At 29.8% G+C, this 23,223-nt stretch overlaps 2 protein-coding genes across 2 annotated transcripts; both read right to left on the reverse strand.

Moving 5' to 3' along the window:
- Positions 1-2,633: 2,633 nt before the first annotated feature.
- Positions 2,634-6,981, reverse strand: LOC137819231 (cytochrome P450 704C1-like). The gene is made up of 6 exons (XM_068623016.1): positions 6,625-6,981; positions 5,440-5,655; positions 5,059-5,349; positions 4,534-4,854; positions 3,427-3,630; positions 2,634-3,260 (listed from the first exon to the last, which is right to left on the reverse strand). Exons 1-6 carry the CDS (start codon positions 6,916-6,918, stop codon positions 3,060-3,062), a joined length of 1,527 nt encoding a protein of 508 aa, XP_068479117.1. The 5' UTR covers positions 6,919-6,981; the 3' UTR covers positions 2,634-3,059.
- A 13,010-nt stretch (positions 6,982-19,991) lies between these two features.
- On the reverse strand, positions 19,992-22,697 carry LOC137819347 (cytochrome P450 704C1-like). The gene is made up of 5 exons (XM_068623157.1): positions 22,052-22,697; positions 21,368-21,652; positions 20,841-21,179; positions 20,426-20,626; positions 19,992-20,301 (listed from the first exon to the last, which is right to left on the reverse strand). The coding sequence occupies exons 1-5, from the start codon at positions 22,571-22,573 to the stop codon at positions 20,119-20,121; spliced, it is 1,530 nt and encodes a 509-aa protein (XP_068479258.1). The 5' UTR covers positions 22,574-22,697; the 3' UTR covers positions 19,992-20,118.
- Between the last annotated feature and the right edge of the window lie 526 nt (positions 22,698-23,223).

The raw sequence follows: 23,223 nt of genomic DNA on the forward strand, positions 1-23,223 counted from the left end.
AAGTTAGACTTAAATATGTATATTGTCACTAATATTTTTCTGAATTATTGGTTCTTGGATTATTTATGAATTTTGTATTTGATCCTAAAAAATAATTATTTGAATTTCGTACTTATGATAGTTTAAAATATTTTTAGATATTTTTGTTTTTATTTTTTTATAACAATGTGTATGTTATGTAAAACTAATTGTACATATACTTATACATGTGCTTAATGTTTTATGACAGATCAAGAATCTCACATGAAATATTGAAGAATGAATCTCCTCAAGCATGTGTGAACATCATCAAGAAAATTTCAAAGATCAACAACAAAACTCAATATCCAACAAAATATTAAAATGTTGTCATCATTGCCCTAAGGATAAGAATTAACTTTTAAATATCCATAATGAGACTTGTCGATCACAATTATAGTATTCTTTTTTTAAGATTTTTAGAGATATATTAAGACTAATCATAAATACATGACAGAGAGTGATGTTAACACAAAAAATTTCTTTGGTCAACTTTTGACTTTCATCAACTAGATTTTTTTTAAATTGTAATTTAAGAGAGATAGCTAGTTTTCAGTATTTTTTATTTCATCTTTCTTCGAAAGTTGTAAGAGTCATTAGTATTTATTTTCACTCTTTTATCTTTCAATCAATATCAACTTGTGTAATATTCAAGTATTGAAAAAATAGGACAATGATATACACTAATTTTATTCACTTCACATCGAGTATTGAAAAAACAGGACAATGATATACAATTATTTTTTATAGAATGTTTTCTACTATTAGAGAGTATCAAAGAAACTTCATTAAAAAAATAATACTCACTTACGATATGCAAAATTCGAACATCCTTACCATTAATTTCAATTGTGTTGGAATTGAATTGATATTTGATAATGGATTTAAGTTAATTGAATATTTTAACAGACCCAAAAATCTATTTTAAGAAGTACTCAATTGAAATTAAAATTATTTTTTTATTTAATTATTCACATATTTCTAAACTCTTAATGTCTTGAGTATCAAAATATCTCCTGTATATATATTATGACTCAATCTTCGTACTCAAAGCTTATTAACCCTCCAATGAATAAGTCAGACATTCACCCTTAAACGATTTGTAGATTTGAATTATGCATTTTATTATTTATATATGTATTTATTTATTTTAATCTTTTCTTTTTTTTTTAAAGTCACCACAAGGGCTTTCTGTATCAAGAGATATTTTTTGGTGAGTGACAATTTAAGAAAAAGGGTACAGAGTGGCTTAGTGAAAGGATTATGATTAAAAAAAACATGCTTAGAGAAGTATTTATTTGCATTTATTGTGACTTTAAGATGAGGAGTATAGACTTGAATTCAATCTACAATCTATCAAATGTGAAATCCTTTCTTGTTTTACTTGACCACCATTACAGGGTTATTGAATGGATGCAAAAAAAATCTATATTTAAATTCTCTTTGTTACACTTTTTTTTATGCTTTTTTTTTTCTTTTAATGTTTGGTATAAAAGCATATAAAGAGAATTTTAATATTTCGAGAACAATTGTTCAATCAATTATTAATTGTTAAGTCCTCTAAATCGGTCATCGTGTTTATGAAAGTATGAAAAGTTAGAGTAGATTGTTTACTTTGTTCATTTGGCTGTTTGTATTCTTATTTCAATGTCAACTCATCACATAAAGCTCTTGCATTCATATATAAAAAATAACCATACAACAACTTATTACAATTAGACAATTACACATGCTAATAGTATACTCATATGTAGATATATTATATTAAAGGATATTTTATATATGTTATAATTGATTAATAGTCTTTTTTATACAAAAAAAAATTATAAAAAAAATTGGATTATTTAGTAATTTCTTTATCTTTCTTTTATATATTGGAATCCAAAGATCAAAATAAATTAAGGATCATAAGTCAACAAGTAATAAAACATGAACAAGTTCTTAAATATGATTTCATCGTTGTTCTTAAATATGATTTCATCGTAAAACACTTGGTAATTTCTCATTTAATATTATCAAGAGGTGTTATTGTTTAAAGTGTTTGTTTAGTCTTTTAAATATGATATTAGGCAATTGTTAAAACATCCTCATGCATCTTATCCCATCTTCAGTAAAAAGAGTAATTTTACATTTGACATGATTCATTTTGATGTTTTAAGGACTTTTTTATAATCTATTTCTAAAGCAAAATGATTTGTTACTTTTATCAGTGGTTGCATTCTTACCGTCATATATTATTATGAAGTATAAGATCTATAAAATATTTGTTAATTTTTTTTTTCATCTTGTTCAAAATCAATTTGAAAATAATATAAAAATAACTAGGTTTGATAATGGTATTAACTGACATTTGTTAACACTCCACAATAAGAAGAGATTGTAAAAATAAAAATAAAGAATTGTATCTTTTAGAAGTAGCTATAATACTCTTTTTCCATATGGATGTTTACAAAACCAACTAGTGTAAAAAATATATATATTAGGATAAAAATAATCCCAGTGTCTCCATAATAATTAGAAATAATATTTCAAAATCTTTTTATACATTTCAAAATATCTTTAGTTTTTTAATTTTTATTACAAATAAAAATGATGAGAATATGTAAGTGATGTGATTGTTAGAAATAAAATAACTCTCTATTTTCTTACTTATTCTTAAAGTCATATAATAATATACATTATTAAATTATAATACAATAAGTTGTGAACCAACATGCGTGCGTAGTCGGTGGTCGTCGAATATATGCATCATCACCGTGGCCAACATGATCGCTGGTCGATGAAGCGGCGATCTCCGTGCGTGTGTAGTCGTTGGTCGCCGAAGTTGTGCATCATCGTCGTCCTGGAAATGAAGCAGCGATCTCCGTGCGTGCGTAGAAAACAGGGTTTGGGTTTTGTAAAGGGTTGGGGATACCCCTTTTGTATCCCCTTAATTTAAATTAATTCTTTGGTTATAAAAAAAAAATCTCTCTCAATTTTGAAATACACTTCCATTCTCTTTTGTTGAACTACTTTTAGCTTTTGAGTAGAGTTGGGACTGTTCACAAAATCTTTGAATCCCCGTATCTGTGGAAGGCCTTGATTTCAAGGCCTCCATCAATATGCAGATTTATCATCGTCTTGTAGGTCACATTTTTCTTTTCATCATTCAATCTGAAGCGGAAACAACCTAACAAAACTGCTGCAAATATCTTCATTTGTCTATAAGCAAACTCCTTCCCTAGACAAATCCGAGGACCAGCCTGCAAATGAATCAAGATTCATCTAAGATTACTGCATGCTTCTCCAGAGAAAATACACACAAATAGGACTTTGATCATGTCAGATAATAAATATAGTTATCAAAGGTTTTTTTTTTTCCACAAATGGGAAAAAACCCTCAAATGTTCGAAGGAAAACACTACTAACCTGAAAAGCTGTAAACTTGAAAGGGCTCTCTGGCTTAAAAATGCCATCCTCGTCAAGCCATCTTTCTGGTATAAAATCCTCTGCATCATCACCCCATATAAATTTCATCCTACCCATTGCATAAGGTTGGTAAGATACCATATCTCCCTTATTAACACTATACCCATCTGGTAGTGTATCATCAGAAAAACAAATCTTTGCATCCTGCATGAAATTAAGGACTCTGGTACTTAGAATGTATTTCATCTATATCCATGTCAAATGTGTAACAACAATGAATCAATCTTGGGAATTTATATTGTTTACATGGAAGCAGTGAAGAAGGGTGCAGTGTTGATTTTTAATTAGCATAAAATAGCTTTCTAGTGCTCTTAATTTTTAGCTTCCATTTGGTTCTCTAAATTTAAAAAGTCACCTTGATCTTTTAAAGTGTCTCAGTTATACCAAATTGACCACTGTGTCAGTTTACCACACTTGGCCAAATTGATGACACAAGACACCTTGTGAAAGATGTCACATTAGACAAACATTTTCCAACGGGGCTATTTGGTCTAACAGATAAGCAAAGTAAAATTTGTTAAGCTTTGGAAGCAGATTTAAACAAAAAATAAGATGAGGAACCAAAAGGCTATTTTAGCCTTTCAGTTACATTGATCATACATCAATTGTGGGGTTGTGGAAACTTGATAAGTTCATCAATAACCTTTAGTCCTTACCAAGTAAATTAGAGGATGAGATATGTGTGTAAATGAGAGACATGTCCAAGGAGAGCAAATCTGAAAGGTGGATCTTGTACTTGGTCTAGAAATCAAGTTTAAAACACTGGTGCAAAAAAAAGGAAACATCTGTTTTTGGTTTTTAATATACTTGTTTAAGAAGATTTCAAAACGTGTTAAATTTTAGATGAGAAATTGAGGGCTGAATAGCATAAAATTATTTGAAAAAACATTTTTGAAACAAAAGGTTAGAGGGAAATCAAACAGTCCCAAGTTCTCCCACCTTTAGAGGTGCCTTTAGTTCTAACCATTAATGCAAGCAGGAACAGTAGTGGGGACTTGTTTCTACTGCATGCAGTGATGAAGAGTTCAACCTCAAAAGTAATCTTACCACAGGAACAGCAGGATAAAGTCTGAGAGTTTCAGTAATTGCTGCATGAACATAGTTCATCTTTTCAAGAGCTTCATCCGTTACACTTGACACAAATTCAGTATAACTGCTAATTGTTTTTGTGTTTGTTGCTTCTTTCACTTCTTCTGCTGCTTTTTCTTGAACTTCAGGGTACTTACATAACATGTACATGAACCAAGAAAGTGTGGCTGCCGTTGTGTCTTTCCCAGCAATAACAAAGTTTAAAATTATATCTCTTAGGTATGTTGCATCATATCCCTTCACTTGCAGAAACCTTGACAGAATATCTCCACGTTTACTCTACAGATATAGAGTGAAAAGGGGATTATACATGGGTGGCACATCTAGTGAGATATTAAAAGAGTTAATCTTGGTCATGCACTCATATATAAATGGTCATGATTGTTTTATTTAAGTTTGATCTTAAGCTTCTATTTTGATTTTACAGCTAAGGTTTAACTCTTTTCACCTAATATAAACACAGCTTGCTTGTAATAAACTTACATCAGAAAGTGCCCTTGAAATCTGCATTTGCTGAATCCTAGTGTTGATTAGCTTGAGAACAAATTCATCTAAAATTTTAGTATTCTTTCTTAATTTGGCCTCTGATCCAATATTCAGAAATTTCTTGATCTTCCAGAAAACATCAACATAACGATAGAGGGTGAGTGCACTTGATGTATCAAAAGCATCAGCAAAAATCTTCCCTTCTTGATTTGATCCACACATGCTGTCAAGTTCAGTTCCAAATGCAACTTGGAAAATTGAATCCAGTGTTGATTTCATGAAAAGGTCCTTTATAAATTATTGGAGCAAGTTAATATCCTAACAAGTAAATGACAGAAGGTATTATAATAAAATCTTTCAGAACATATATATACCCACTTGGATTTCCAACGAAGTATTAGAAGTTGCAGATTCAGACACTATGTATGCAAGTTTTGCTGCATTCTTTCTGAATATTGAAACGCTGAAATCCCTTAACATCTTGGTAGAGAATTCATGACTTGATATTTTCCTTTGCTCCCGCCATTTCTCGCCATCAACAGTGAAAATCCCATCACCTAGTAAATCCTTCAAATTTTGATAGTTGTACAAGCCCTGCAGAAAAGTTTAAAGAATAAAATTGAAGCTATTTGGCCCAACTCTTTTAGGAATCATACAAACCCCTTTATGCTTAATTAAATAAATCAAAATAAAAAAGGCCTATCACAAATCTATATACCTAATTGTTGGTTTTTTTTCTGTGGGAAAATGATGGAATGATTTGACACCTGAGTCATGAGCATTTCATAAGTTAGAATACCACTTCTAACCCAAAACCTAAAGACATTGGATATATGGTCTTCTTTATTATATACTGCTTTTGAGACATATTCCTACTCAATGTCCATGACCACAATTTCAAAGGAAAAATTCGAAGTTGAGTTATCATTTTCAAGTAACTTCTATATTAAGAAGCAGGCTGCAGATTCTGAACTTCGGTTTCATAACCAACAATTGAAAGGTTTTCATATCATACAGACAAAGTTCACTTTGATTTTGACACCTATTACCTACTTCAGCAGGATATAACTACCATAATCATTTCAGGAAAAAAGGTATCATAAGCAGAACCACGAACAGTAGCATCAAAGTGTTTCATATCATGTCTTGGTAGACCCATATCACTTTGAAAATCAGAAAAATCTTCAATGGTTATAGCTGGGTGCTCTAGTTTTTCATATATGTTATCAGGAAAACAATCTCTCAAGGCAACAGATTCGACAACAATATGAAATCCAAGAACCTTTTCAGTTCCTTCAACCCTACCCACTAAGGAGGTAAGTGGCAACTCACCACTTTCAAATAAAACAGACCCTTAACACTTTGCCGTACAAACGAGTAATGTTATATTCTCCCCTAAATCTTTGTACAGATCTTGTAAGATTTTCTAAAAATAAAGTTGTAACATCTTAGCAAAATTAAAACATTCAATATTTTCTTCATCTAACAAGTAGTAGACAAGTAAAGAATTGAAATAATGAGAGCTAAAGATTTGGTCTATCTATCAATGAATACAGTTTTTACCTTTCCATAATTTTCAAAATTGGTTTTGAGTATGTACTCAACATTACTCGGTTCTGCAGTGTAGACTTCATATCTGAAAAGGTTTATCAACCTGTATGTTCTGTACTTGGCAGCAAGATGAGTCATGTAATGGTGCAACCTGTGGAAGTTCACCAGCTGATTAAACACAGTGCCAGCAACAGGATGATACTTCTTTCCATCCCTTTTGTTCAGTTTTCTGAACAGAAATTGAACCACCAAACAAGTCAAAGCTGCAAAGAAATAAGGATGTGAAAGAAAAGCCATGGATGACATGGTTTGTGTTGTGGTAGGTTGCAGTGCAAATCTGACCCTTTCAAACACTACAAACGAAAACAGAACAAAGTGCAATTTATATACTGAATCAAAAAGATGGGGCTGGTCAGCTTCTGTCACGTGGTGTTGACAGAAGAATTACCAAGGAAGTACAATTGTTAAAAGTATAGTAAATTCTGTCTAGACGAACTTGTATTTCATCACCTTTCAAAAAATTTCAAAATTATTTTTATTTTAAATTTGAAAATTCAAAATCCAAAAAATATAATTTAAAAATTAAAATTTTATTTTGAAAAGTAAATCAGAAATGCAAAACGTACAATTTAGAAAAAAAAAATATGGAAGTACATTACGAAAAGAATAGTATTTTAGAAAAGGAATTCTAAAATATTTTTTATGTACACTCTTTTATTTGAAGTCATTTTCATTATTGTATAAGAATATTTTTATTATTTTAGTGATAAATTAGATATAAATTCAAATTGATATAATGCAGAAAGAATTTGATTAAAAGTAAAAAATAAATAATTTTTTACTTAAATATATACATCAAATTTTTTTGAAAGATTATAAACGAATATCTTTCACTGTAAAGTAACATTTTCATGATAAAATATGATTGGAAAGTTTATTTTTTAGTATTATAAAAAAATCAATTGCAACAATAATAAGATTAATTTCATTAGTTTTCTTTACCTTTTCATTGTGCACACACTTTTGGGGTTATTAAAGTTTGTGTTTTCTATTACATCAGACATAACCATAAGAAGTTTTCTTTTGTCATTGTGTGGCTTAAAATAGATCTTGCTGCAAGTGTCACAAAACTTTATGATTTTAGTTTCTGCTTCCATTTCTTCAACTACCTCTAATTAAATCATTGTCTAGTACACCTTTTCCTTCTTCCAAAAGTTGTTGAATATATAATTACTTTTTTTTAATTCTAGAAGGTGGTTTCTCCAACATGAAAATTTTTATAAAGAAAAAATATATGAGAGGGACTAAACAAACACGCAAGTAATAATTAATGTATTCATATGTGATTTTCTTTGGAAAAGTAATGTGTTTTCCTTAAAATGGATTGTCTAGTATGCCATTTTGTGTTTTGCTTTATACTTCAAAAATATATTAGATAAAACTACTGATTTAAATTATTTTTTCTGTAGTTTTTAGTTACTGTATTATTTTATGTATAACTAAATTTCTAAAGAATTTTCATCTTCAATATTGTTTTAAATATGTTTTATGGTTGAGTAATTATACTATTTTGGATATTGTTATATTGATTTGACTAAATATGCTCCATAAGTTTCCTCTTTACAAATCATTTTCTCATCATTATCACTAAAAAAAAATCATAAAATAGAAACCAATTTTTATAAACCAAAATAATTAGTTACAATAAAAACTAAAATAGAGATCATTTTAGAAACTAAAAAAAATGGTTTCTAAATTAGTTTCTATTGATTTCTATTATTGTTAAATAGTTTCTAAATTGGTATCTAATTAGCAATTAAGATTTTAACTACCAATTATTTAGTTTCTAAATTTGGTAGCAAAAACTTTGGTTGCTAATTAGATACGAATTTAGAAACTATTTAACAGTAATAGACAATAATAGAAACTAATTTAGAAACCAAATTTCTTTTTAGTTTCTAAAATGGTCTCTAATTTAGTTACTATTGCAACTAATTATTTTGGTTTCTACAAATTGATTTCTATTTCATGATTTTCTTATATTGTATAGTTATGCAACTTTTCTCTATCCTAATTTCATTTGAGATTTAAAAGCATATATTTATCCCACTCAAGTATAACTCTCCTCCAACTAAAGTTTCATTCACATGTGTTATTAACATTATCTTGATTATGAGCCCTATCTTATTTTTTCAACCATGCCTCATCGAAAATAGGTATATATTTGATAAGAGTTCTGATAGGTTGACAATTCAACAAGGGAATTGATCTAGATTACAACGACTAAAAGTAAAAAAAAAAAAATATTTTTTTACTAGAAAATTAGTTTATATGAAGAGATGAAGAAATTTTAAAGGTTGTAAACTAGTGTTGTTAAAGTAACATTTTTCTTTAATAATTAAGTCTCCATATAAAAGTATTATGCCCGTGTAGAATTAAATACATAGATCCTCTATCCATATGTAATAACTGTGTTTTCAAAAAGTTAATATTGTTAATTTTACTTTAAATTTATGTTCTAAAACCATTTTTATTACTTGGTCATAATTTAAAATTTTGAACTATAGATGTTAAATAACTTTTCATATTTTAGTTTATTTCCAATAATTTATCAGTTTTAAAATTAAGATAATTCTTTAGCAAATATTTATTAAATGAGATAAAATAATGCTTATAATTTTTTATTTATTTAGTATAAAGAAACCATGAAAAAGATAAACGCGGGATTTTAATAAGAAGAAATTATCATTATTACATTTCTACTTTTAGAATTACGAGTGAGATATTTTAATAAAATTGTGAAAATAAAATTGGTAAAAAATAATAAGTTAGGACTTATAAGTTTTAAGCAAGTCACATATATAAAATAGGTTTAAATATATTCTCTATTATAAAAAAATGTTTACATTACTTCATTAGGTATTTCCACACGGCAGTCTCATGTTGCAAGATTGTACAAGTAGTTCTAAAGATATGGAAAAAATGTTTATAAGATATTATAAAAAAAAAACATACAAATAATAAAAGGGAAACTAGCATATTTACATAAACGAAAAAGTTATTTCAAATTTTTTAAAATTATCAAATAAAATAAACGTATTTATCAAATTATTCTATTCATTACAAGAAAATCATGAAATAGAAACCAATTTTTAGATACCAAAATAATTAATTGCAATAGTAACTAAATTAGAGACCATTTTATACTTAAAAAAAATTGATTTATAAACTAGTTTCTATTATTGTTAAATAGTTTCTAAATTGATATTTAATTAACAATCAAGGTTCTAACTACCAATTATTTAGTTTCTAAATTTGGTAGCAAAAACTTTGATTGCTAATTAGATACCAATTTAGAAACTATTTAACAATTATAGAAACTAATTTAGAAACCAATTTTTTTTTAGTTTCTAAAATGGTCTCTAATTTAGTTACTATTGCAACTAATTATTTTAGTTTCTAAAAATTGCTTTCTATTTCATGTTTTTCTTGTAGTGAATAGTCGAGTTAATCATATTTACTATCATCATATTAATGTGAAAATATGTTTGATGGATAATTAATTGACAAGTTATAAACGTATAATGTTTGAAAGATATTTCTAAAAGAAAACAATGAACATCACATAGTTTATATAAGGATTTAGAAAATTATTTAAGAGTACAATTGACATGCCTGTGAATATTTTACTATTTAAAAATAAATCTTATAATAGAAAAATTTAACTAATTAAACTTTATTTCAGAAAAATTATAATTTCTCTAAAACTTTTTCTCTTTCCTTTATTTAACTTTTCAACCCTGATTTTTTTTTATGTAAACTTGTTGGGCAAGCCAAATTCATTTAATTAAAAACGCGAGAGTTTTGGTTGCTGGGTGAGCCAAATTCATCGAGGGAAATGTTTAATAAAAGCTCTCAGCAGATTGGTCATTGGGTGAGCCAATCTCTCACTAGACAAAATTCATTTAATTAAAAATCTAAGATTTTTGGTCATTAGGCGAGTTTTTTAAATAAAATTTCCCACTTATGTGGTCATTGAGTGGGTCATTCTTGTTGGACTAAATATTTTAATGAAAACTAGTTACTAGGAAAATAATTTGTTCGTTAGGTGACTAAAAATTGATAAATGTGCTTACGCCTTTAGCTGGGTGAGGAGAATGGTGGTTGGGTGAATTGCAAAATGTTCTTGACTCACTAGGAGAACCAAGTGTTTATTGAGTGAACAAGTGTTTTCTAAACCTGGAAGAAACATATTTTTAAATATTTCTAAAAGCTAAAATTTGTTTATCTTGCATTATATTTTTATATTTGACTAATATGTTGTATGTGAACATTATTATGATGTAATGGATGATGAATTTCCATTTATTAGCATTTTGAATTGTGTTGAAACTGTATGAAAGATTGTAACATGATATGAAGTATGATGTAAACATAGTCATTTTCAAAGAGGAAATACTATGTTGAGATGTTTTAGGTTGTGTATTGAATTGAGATTTGGGAAGGATATATCCTGACTTTACTAATATTAGAATCACATGGAGAAAAATTATCAAGTGGTGGTAGTCGAGGAAGGTTCCTATGACCTAGTATGCAGTGTGAAAAAGAATTGGTATAGTAGGTCATAGGAATTTATCCTATCATATGAGTGAACTGAGTTCCTATTTATGTAGTTGTATTGTAGTGACAACATAGTGAAATATTTTTCTTTATGTGAGTCTAATATTAGTAGTCTATAGAATCCAAAATTCAATATTCAACTTAAATATCTCAACATAATATTTTCTCTCTAAAAATAACCATGTTTACAATTCATCACATAAATATATATAATCAATATTCTATTTACATTTCTAATTAACATTCACATTCAAATCAAAAGTGTCAAACAAAGATAAAATTGTTAAGCGAAAAAAATCTAATTGAGACTCGAGGTTAAAGTTGAATTTATGTTCTATTTTTGCTTAGAGTTGAGAGTAAGGTTGATTGTCAGTTGTATTTTCTCTTGAAAAAAATAACAAAAATCAACTTCATGCAACAAAATCAAACTTGTTTTCAAAACTTAACCCAAAGTCATTATAACAATTTTAAACTTATACAACTTAAAATGACTAGCATGACTATAATTTGCTGAAATACAACTTGCGTTCTCATTGAACGCATAAATAAGTCTATAATAACTATAAAAAAACAACTATTCTCACCAAAGATCATATTTAAAACCTATCTACATTAAAACTCATAGTATAATTAAATCAACATATATCTATAAGACTTTTAAACTTAAATTCAAACCAACAATTTTTATCAAGGACGTTCACAATTATTTCAACCACACAGTTCAAAACATAACTCAATACTTTTTAGTAACCTTTTAAAATATCAATATCAAAATTTAGATATCAAATTTCATATGTTTTTACATTTCCAAAAGTAAGTTCAACAATTTTCCACAAAATAACATCTTGACACTATCAAAACTTCAGATCTTCTACCCTAAGGTACTATAACAAATAAAACTAACTTCTCTTACCCATTGTTCTGGTACGCCCAATAGTCTCACATCACTTAGAAGTTGAGGTTAAGGATAATTTAAATACATTTTCTTTCCTTAACCCTTTGAGGCGTCTTTTAAGGACAAAATTGTGACAAAACTCCAAACTCTAAAGTGGACAATACCTTAAATGCGATGATTGACACTAATGATACTATCTCAATGGAGTTGAGGTCGGAACATTTGCATCGTCAATGGGGATTGAAAAAAGGATTCCAAAGATGAATCCTAGTTTCCCAAAAGAAAAGTGGTTCCAAAGACAAACCCTTTTTCCCTTAATCCTCGACTAAGTGGAATCCATTACCCTTAGTTCTCGACTGGAGGGCTCATTCTAGTGCACCCAATAGTATCACATTACTTAGGAGTCGAGACTAAGGGAAATTTAAATACACCTTCATCTTTTAACCCTCCAAAATGCCTTAGTTGAAAGAAATTGATGAAATGTATTTCAGATATGTGTTTACAAATGTGATTACAATCTCAATTTATAGACTGTTTACAACCTAATTAAGGAAAGAAATAATAGGTAATGAAAGCAAGAAATGATAGGTAATTAAAGCTATACAAATCAAATCAAATCACTAAAAGATATCAAATCTATCCTAATAAATAGAGAATAAAATATGCATTTAATTATGGAATAATAACTCCTAATTATACAACACTCCCCTCAAGTTGGTGAATATATATATATATATATCATTCCCAGCTTGCAAGTAAGATCTTTAAACTGTGTTGTGAGAAGTCCCTTAGTAAACATATCTACCAGTTCTTGATGACTTTCTACGGCAAGTGCACCGCGTTTTTCAGAAGTAATAATTGTTCCTAAGGACGGATATCGATCCCACAAGGAACAGTGAATTATCAAATACAATAATCTCGCTAAATATCAAACAAAACAATAAAAAGAGTGTTGAAGTGATTGTGTTGACAATAATTAATAAGAAAACAAATAAAAAATTAGTTGCTTCAAGTTGGAAAAATAGGGATTAGGTTTCATCTCTCTCACTCTCATGTATTTTGATTAACATGTTAATATTAAGTTCTTTGATTGAAATTGATGCCCGTATAAAAGTAATTTATATCGATTTTTCTCATATAAAATCCTTAAGAATGTTCCCTAACTATCGATCCCTGCATAATTATAAGAACAACTTAGAACGAAGCTCAGATGTTAATAGCAATTAACATTTCAATTCTATTCTTAGCACTAAAATATGTTAAGTATTGTTGTTTAGGTTAGAACCCCAAAACTACTTTCCAGTTAGATTTAAGATTTTCAATTTGTCACAGAAATTTAGAAGTAAAACAACAATACCAATAATCAATCAAGAACAAAATATTATATCACATTAAATATCACCTCAATACATAAGAGTTCGAGCATATTACTGATGGCATTTTCATGAAGTTCTTCTTGAATCAATGTAGAGTATGGGGCGGAAGCAATGAATGAGAGTGAGCAAGATCCTCCTAAGAGTGGTGTTGATCTTGTAGGTGCATGATAGGTATGGGTATTGAGTGGTTCGGCCAGCTCAAGGGAGAAGATGAAGGAATTGAAGTTTAGAGCCTAGGATTCTAGGGAGAAGCAAAGTTGAGCACAAATGGGCAGTATAACTTTACTCACAATAAACTTGAAAATACAAGGTGTAGGCTCCTCCTTTTATAGGCTAAGGAGGACCATAATGCAACCCTAATGCTAGCCAAATGAAATGTAAATGTGAAGCACATGGGTGCACATGGCACATGGGTGCACATGGCACATGGGTGCACATGGGGAGGGGTGTGTCTAGTTTTTATGCTCACCCCCTCCATGGTCTTTCTAGAATGTTTCACACAAATATGCTTTCTACACTACTCTAATTACTAAGCACCCCTAATGGGCCTTTATGTAACAATTACAAAGGTCTTCTCTTCCCAAAACCGTAGCTTTGACCCATGTGTATGTGAAGCTAGACGGTCTAGAAGGAATCCTCATCATGGCCTAGACGCTCCTTATGTAGCCGCTCCTCATCATGGCCTAGACGCTCCTCTTCATGGGCTAGACGCTCCTTTTTGAGTCTAGACGCTCCTCATTATAGGCTAGACCGTCTAGTCTTGGAGGCTTGGCTTTCATCGTGTGGTGAGCTTGGGCCCTCCTCCATCAATTACTCTCAATCCCAAAGGGTAGAATTAGTCAAGCATACTTCTAGCACCTTCCATTCTCTTAATTGGGTTACAATTCACTCAATGATGTTTTCCTCTCAATCTTGCACCCTAAGGTTGAGCCTTTAGCACCCTATTTAACCTAATTTTTTAGGGTTAGGTCGCTTCTTGTGTCGCACTAATGGGCTAAATGATAAAACATAAAAAATGCCCAATCTATCTAACGCATTCTTGCTTGAGCGAGAAAGGAGTTGATTTCCAAAAACTGTCCTGGAGCATTCTTGCTTGAGCGAGAATCTCCTATCGCAAAATTGGTTTTTTCGACACTTTTCTCCATTTTGAGACCTTTCAGCTTTCTCTTTTTAGCTCAAATCATTCCTCTTTAATCCAAATCTCCAATCTTTCCTAGAAACTTGCAATTAATACCAAATTTGAGAATAAAATGCTCTTATTCAAATAAAGATCATAAAAAATGTAAAAAGGTATAAATCCATAAGTTAGGGATTATTTTATATGTAAATTAGCAATAAATTTTCATAAGTGCCTATATTTTAATATGAAATATTACTAAAATTAAGCACTTATCAGAGTCTTGAAGGGATGTACTCGGTGGCTATAAGACTATTATCCAACTTCTCCTTAATGAAATTTCGGTCTATTTCTACGTGCTTTGTTCGGTCATGTTGAACTAGATTGTGTGCAATATTGATGACATACTTATTATAACACGTCAAACCCATAGGAGTTTCATATTTTATTTTGAGGTCATCTAGTATGATCTTCATCCATAATAGTTCACAAAACCCTTCAGCCATGACTCTCAATTCTGCTTTTGCACTTGATCTTGCAATTATATTTTGTTTCTTGCTCCTCCATGTCACCAAATTTCCACCCAGGAACATGCAATAGCCTGTGGTGGATTTCCTATCAACAATTGATCTTGCATAGTCAACATCAATATATATTTTGATGGATAAGGCTTTTAAGTACTGAATAATTCTATTTACTGCTTGTAAGTGTCTTTCTCTTGGATCATGCATGAATTGGCTTACCACACTAACTCCATAAGGTATGTTTGGCCTAGTCTGTGATAGATAAATGATTTTTCCCACAAGTCTTTAATATTGTGTCTTCTCCACCTTTGGATTTTCCTCATCATTCCCAATCCTGTGATTTTGATATATTGACACTTTAATGGTCTTACTACCCAACAGTCTCTTTGAGGAGATCAATAATGCATTTCTTTTGAGAAATAAAGAAGCCCTATCTAGAGTAAGCAACCTTTATCCTAAGGAAGTACTTCAACTTCCCAAGATCCTTCATCTCAAATTGAGCTACTAGTCTCTCCCTCAAAGTTTGTTTTTCAATGTCATCATCACCAGTAATAATCATATCATCTGCATAGACCAAAAGTAGAGTGCCTTTACCATTTTGAGAATGTTCTTATAAACAAAGTATTGTGACCTTGGCTTTAGGTACCCCAAAGATACCATAGCTTGAGTAAATCCTCAAACCAAGCACGAGGTGATTGTTTAAGACCATATAGGGTCTTCTTAAGCATGCACACCTTATTCCCTTCATTAATAACACCATAACCAAGTGGAATCTCCATGTATACTTTTTCCTCCAAACTTCCATGCAAGAAGGCATTTTTAACATCAAATTGATGCATCTCCCAACCAAAGTGCGCTGTCAGGGAGAGAATAATCCCGACTGTGTTCATTTTTGCCACTGGAGCAAAGTGTCCTCATAATTGATTCCATAGGTTTGAGTATACTCTTTTGCAACTAACCTTGCCTTATACCCATCCAGTGTGCCATCAGACTCATACTTAACTATGTCTATCCACCTACAACCCACTGCCTTCTTATCTTTTGGTCTCTCTATCAAAACTCATGCACCATATAAAGTCCAACGTCAAACCGAATATAATAAGTCAAATACACTTTCCTTTATCGCAACCCAAGAGCAAAACCATCAACCCAAACCTTCCAGATAGAAAAAACTAAGAAACCTGCAAAACACACCACAACTTCCAAACTTGGACAAAAACATTAACCATGGAGCACCAGAAATCAATCTTTCAAATACATCATACAACATTGAGGTTCCAAACACCAGTCTAAGTAAGAGAAATCAACCAATATTTTCTTTACCGTGACCCAAAACCCAGTCTTCCTTTGTAACACCATAAAAACCTCCACTAAATCTACGCTCCCATTCTAAAAAATAACCATATTCTTGTGGTTCCAAATTTCACTTACAATACCTACCCAAATGCCCCCTCCCAGCACCTAATAATAACATGTTTCAAACCTATAGGTTTAAACATCTTAAAGTGCATTTGTGTATCACAATGTAGAGCCAAAGAAGATCTCAACCACTCAAGACACATTTCCCAAATTCTCCAAGAGACCCTACACTCAAAAAATAGATGCCTACTTTAGAGCATGACTAACTATTTGAATTGGAGATTTTAATAGAATATACAATTTTGAGATGTCTTTCCAATCTCCCTGACCACATTTGTTAAGTCCAATAAGAAATAACTTGTAATAAAAGAGCTTACAAATATTTTAATTATATTTCTATAAAACACAACCTTATATTATATGTAACACGATGTACAAAATTCATAGAATAGAAGTAGAAGAAATAAGATACTAGAGTTTTATTGAAATGTACCTATGTTCATATTATGTCCATCACTTGTATCGTTTGCAATGTGACTTTGATACAAGAAGTGTTGGGTGATTTGAGTAGTTAGGCGTTTGAACATGATCAAATAAAGTGTTGGTGATATGGCAGAAACATGAGTGCTAAAAAGAACAATGGGAACAAAAACAAAAGGAGAGAGAGGTTGAGAGGTAAAGCTAAAGTGAGGGGCAAGACCTTGATCACTAACAACATTATTGAATAATATGTCTTGATAAGGTGAAACATTAGAACAAATAAACTGAGTGATGGAGGTAGGAAACTCAGGAACAAGACTTTGAAAATTGTCTTTTAAATAATGTGGATTGATAAGGTGAAACATCTAAGGTAGACGTCATACTTGTCCCAACACAAACCTATATAAAAAAAATTGAGAATTAAAGTAATTAAAATCATTAATTTAGTCATACAAACACATTTAATTAAATATTATAAATTGGAAATTAATTTAAATATGTTAATTATTTATTAATGTTTTAAAAATTAATATTCACGGTTAAGTGCATTATTAAAATTTAAATTTTTCACATGATTATTTTTAAAAATATTATATAAAAAAAATTCAAAACCCAAAATATAAAGGAGAAATTATGAATATGAAAAAGCCTTATTAATAGAAAGCAATTTCATGACATCTATACTCGTAATCTATAATGAGTAAATTCTCCAATGTCTTTCATTCGTCTAAGCTTGAATCTTTATTCCACTTATTACTTAAACATAATATCTGATTGATTTTATCATTTGACATAATAATGTTATCATTATTTTGATTAGCCGTTATTTTTCTTTCTTCTTATCACTTAAACTCAATACTATTTTTTGTTTTCATCACACCTTTCTTCTATTTATAAGAAGTAAAAAGGATTTGGTGGAGTAAAATATAAGCTATTTATTTAAATTCAAATTGTAAATACTTTATTTATCTTAAATTTTGAAATTTATTCAAATTTAAATTTTAGTTACTTTATTTATTTTTAAATTTTAAATGACGCATAATATAATAATAATAATAAATTTTGAATGGTATTATTTTTAATCAGAAAAAATACTATAACTTTAACATCCATAACCAGTATTTAAAATGTGGATTAATATTATAATTAATATTGAAAGATAAATATTATTCAAAAATAAGCATCCCGAAAAAACACTGTTCCTCAAATATTTGAATAAAAAAAACTAGAAGAATTCATGGAAAAAATTGTATTATTACTACTTGAGAATATATTATAAATGTTATAATAATATCTATTTTTAAAAAAAATTGAATTGTCCAATGACGTATTTTCTTCAATTATTTTAGGAAGAACTGATTGATAAATGAAGAGTGGAAAAAATAACCATCTAAACTTTAAATAATTTTCAAAAAGAAAATTATGATTTTTTTTAACTAATAATCACTATATTAATTCATAATAATAAAGAAAACATCAATAAATAACTAATAATACTTATCTATGAAGAGTAAATGTTTTATAACTTACTTTTGTATTATGACTTTGTGTTCAATTTTTTTTTATGTGACTAACATAATTAAATGATAACTTTTTTTTATACCATAAGAGCTGTCAGTGAATATTTTGTAACGATAGAATATTTTTTTAACAAAGAATAAAATAATTAAATTAAAATAAATCACTTTAACAGTATCTCAACTCTTATAAAAAAACTTTCAACTTCTTATTTTCCTATCTAACTAACAACCACAAATCACATCAATAATACATAAAATTGCTCCTTACACTATAATACAACAATTTTTATAATAGTCAAAAGTGTAATGATAAAATACTTTTATTATATTGAAGAGACAAACTAATTTATTAATAAAACTTAGCTTCATTTTCAGATTAATTAAGGTTGCACAAATCCAACAAATCATATAGAAACCTACATTACACAAAATATTTGATTCTCAATTAAAAACATTATAATTATTTGTAAATAAAACAGGTTAAAAAATGTGCTTGCATGTTATATAATATTATTTTCATATAATAATTATACTTTGTGAATGTTAATATGTTATAGTAACATTTTTCAACAAAATAAATTTAGTAAAGTTTTTATCATGATATATTTTGTTTTTAAATTTATATGAAAGTGGTAGAATTTGTATATAAGTCTTTAATTTTTTTAAGACAAAACCGTGATGCATCATCTATTTCTAAGACGGACAATACTTAGGATGTGGTGATAAATCCTAGTGATGTTATTTCTCGGATTTGAGGTCTACAGACGTTGTATGTGGGAACGAAAATGTGTTCCAAACCCCTCGGTCAAGGGGAATCCATTCCCTTTAGATCTTGAATAGAGGGCTTGTTTCGGTATCCCAATATAGTTTCACATCGTTCAAAAGTCGAGACTAAAGGTAGTTTAGTTTGTATACTTATTCCTCTCTCAACTCAATAAAACGCCTTTTAAAGATAAAATCGTAACAGAACACTAATCTCCAAAATGAACAATACACCCTAATAATATTATCTCTCGAACTTAAAGTTCCATAAAATATTATCTTCAATTTGATCTTCAATATGCTTCTCAACTCGTTTTATGTTCAGATATTGTGATAATATTGTAGAGTAGGAAATTTAGAATTATATTATTATGAGTTATCTAGAATTATATTTTAAATTCCATAATTAAAGTATAATTTTAATTTGATAATAAGATTTCTTCATCAGTTACCAGGAAGATAAAAAGAGATGTTTTTTTCTCTGGAAATTATTCTACGCTACTTTTCTTCTTTTAACATTTGTTTTTAACTAGCAATATATGTGCTAATTTTTTTAAGGTTCTCTTTTTTCTTTGTAAGTTTAGTTATTTAGGAATACTTACTTTTAATTAAAATATCATACTTAAACATGTCTATAAGTAATATATTAGAAAGTGACTGCAAAACCTCAACATAATGGACCCTTAACATAACTTCTATTTGAAATCTACAAACCCAAGCAACAAGTTGAACACATAACAAAATTCATCAGATATGAGAAGCCAAAAGTTTCACTAACATCAAAAAGGGAAAAAAGGTTTGGAAAATATGTAGCATCCATACATTATGAACACAACAGAAAATAATGTGTTCTTCATGACCTTGGAATTGCAGAAAGTGGGAGACCCTTGTCAATGTGTAGTGTAAACATAACCTTATAAGTCACATTTTGTGTTTTATTTGCAAGTTTGAACTTGAAGAAATGGAGAAGAGTCATTGCTACTATTTTCATCTGTCTGTAAGCAAAGTCTTTCCCTAAACAGATTCGTGGTCCAGCCTGCAATCACACATTCAATCAAACATGCATAATTATGTCTATAAAATCATAATATCATAAATTTGTTTATGCATTTCATACGAAGAAAACAAGTTAACTTAGAGGAGAATATGAAGGTACAAACATGGAATGCTATGAATTTGAATGGAGATTGAGATTGGAAAACCCCATTGTTGAGCCATCTTTCAGGACGAAATTCCTCAGCATCTTCACCCCAAATGGAACACATTCGACCCATACCATAGGCCAAATAGAAAACTCCATCACCCCTTTTCAGTTTGTGCCCATCAGGAAGAACATCAGGTGCCTCTGCAGTCCTCCCATCCTTCAATTTCATCATCCCAAACAAAAAATCATCAAAATCAACATATATAACTAACTGATCATTGAAGTGAAAAAGCCAAGAGATTTTGTGTTGTAGCATAATGTATATTTACTACTATGTACTATGATACCAATAGAACATGAAACTAGTACTATAATAAAAGTTCTATAGAGCAAGAGATTATATGTTTGTGAGAAAATTTTATAGAAGGTACCGCAGGAACTGCAGGGTAAAGTCTCAAGGTTTCTGTCAATGCTGCATGAAGATAATGCATTTTTTCAAGGGTGTCATCTGTTATGTTGGCCACAAATGTATCTATGCTTTCTTCACTTTCATGGCTACAAGTAACATCTCTCACTTCTTGTACAATCTTTTCTTCTACAAGAGGGTTCTTGCATAGCATGTAGAAGAACCATGAAAGAGTGTTTGCACTTGTGTCTTTGCCAGCTATCATAAAGTTTAGAATTATGTCTCTCAAATACTGATCAGTCATGGTTTCTTTGTCCTTCTTGCTCTCAATCAAAAACCTTGATAGTATGTCCTCTTTAACATTCTGAATATCAAAGCAACCTTGGTGATAAGTACCTTAAAAATCTCATGTAGGATGATTTTACTTTGACTGGTTCAAAATGTAAGAACAAGATTGTACACGTGATTGAAAATTAAACTGTATCATCAATTCTAATGAAACAAAAACCATTTTGAGGGAAGAACATAAGAAGTGAATACTGATCTACTCACAGATTCTTGATGAATTTCCAATTGTGCTTTTCTGGTATTGATTACTCCATGCACAAAATCATCTATTATTTTGATGTTTCTCTTAAGGGTAGCTTCACAACCAATGTTAAAAAACCTCTTGAGCTTCCATAAAGGATCAACATAGCGCCAATAAATCAAAGCATTTGATTCATCAAAGGCCTTCATGAATTCACTTCCCTCTTTGCTTGATCCCTCCAAGCAGTTCAATTCTGCTCCAAACCCAACTTTGAATATGGAGTCCAAAGTGCATCTCATTAGCATGTCCTAGAAAAATAATAAACATTGCTTTCAATCGAGAGATTATATGATGTTAGTAACTGAAAACAAAAATTGATCAAATAAATCACAATTCCAACCGATATAAATAGCATATAGTTTAATATATATTTCTTTGGTTCACTTTCTTTATTCATAAAAGACTAAGCTCTGAAATACTTGGTTATATTCTAACAAAACTATGATCAAAATAAGATGAAGAAGACACATGAATGAGTTTATGCACTAACTTACTGATAAAACTCAATTCATTTACTTTCTAGCAAGTGTTAGTCAAAAGCATTTGTTCTCAAATGAACTAAATTGAAGCTCCTTAACAATATCAAAGCAAAAATTTCAATCCTTCTTCAATCACGAACTAGTTTCTAGGAAATTATAGCCACTCACTTGCATATCAAAGACTTGATCCTGATGGGAAAATTCCGAGATAATCCTGACCAATTTGGCAGCATTTCTTCTAAAAACAGAACAACTGAAATCTCTAAGAACCCTTGTGGAGAATTCATAGCTTGCAAGCTTCCTTTGCTGCCTCCACTTTTCATCATCAACAACAAAAATCCCCTCACCGAAAAGATCAGTCATAATATCCTGGTTATACTTGCCTTTGGAGTACTTATCAAAGTTGGTTTTTAGTATGTGTTCAATATTTCTCGGGTCTACAGTGTACAGCTCGCTTTGATCAGGAGCCAGTAGCCGAAAAGTTGGATGAGTTTTGGCCACTTCAGCATGGTAATCATGGAGTGTGTTGAAGTAGAAAAGCTGGTTAAACACTGTTCCTTTCACAGGAGCATAATCAGGGTCCCCAATGGATTTTCCCAGGATCATGGTCAACGTGAGGAAACAAAAAACTAGGAAGATACCCAGAACAGAAAAGGCTATGAAACTCAAAAGGGTATTCAAAACATCCATCTTTCTGTTTGTTGTTTCTCTTCAGATTGCAGGAGATACTTTTGTCTCAACCCTTCAGCTATGTTTGGTTCTTCTAATCCTTTCTAACACAATTTTTTGTTTGTTTGTTTATTTGACATTGTTTAACATTGATTTAGTCGTCAACCTTAACTATGGAGTGGTTGAGTCAGTAACCTCAACTATGGGTTACAATCGTCATTTACCAAAAGCTACTTTTTTCTAAAAGAGACCTTTTTAAGTTAGAAAAAAAAGAACACTACCATTTTTTTTTCTTCTTTAAACATTCTTAAAGTATTCAAATGAATTCATGACTAATGGTTCAGAATTTCTTTAGATTTTCATCTACAATATAGTGGAGTCTTGAGTTAGAATCTTATGATACTACCTCAATCTTCTTTTATAGTTTTTCTCATCAAAATGGTGCGATTTGACTTCCTGTTTATTAAAATAAAAAAATTATTATAAAATTATGTAAATTGTACATGGTTAACATCATTATAATTTTTTAACAAAAAATATTTTACCATAATACCGTTTTAACTTCGAATTTTATTGGTACTTAAATCGTTTTCGTTATCACGAGATAGGACTTTGTCAATCTCGTAGTAATTGTTTTTGTCCATTTTCATAATTACAAAATAAGATTACAT

This window comes from Phaseolus vulgaris, chromosome 10 (genome assembly GCF_000499845.2).
Source record: "Phaseolus vulgaris cultivar G19833 chromosome 10, P. vulgaris v2.0, whole genome shotgun sequence".
NCBI lineage: Eukaryota > Viridiplantae > Streptophyta > Magnoliopsida > Fabales > Fabaceae > Phaseolus > Phaseolus vulgaris.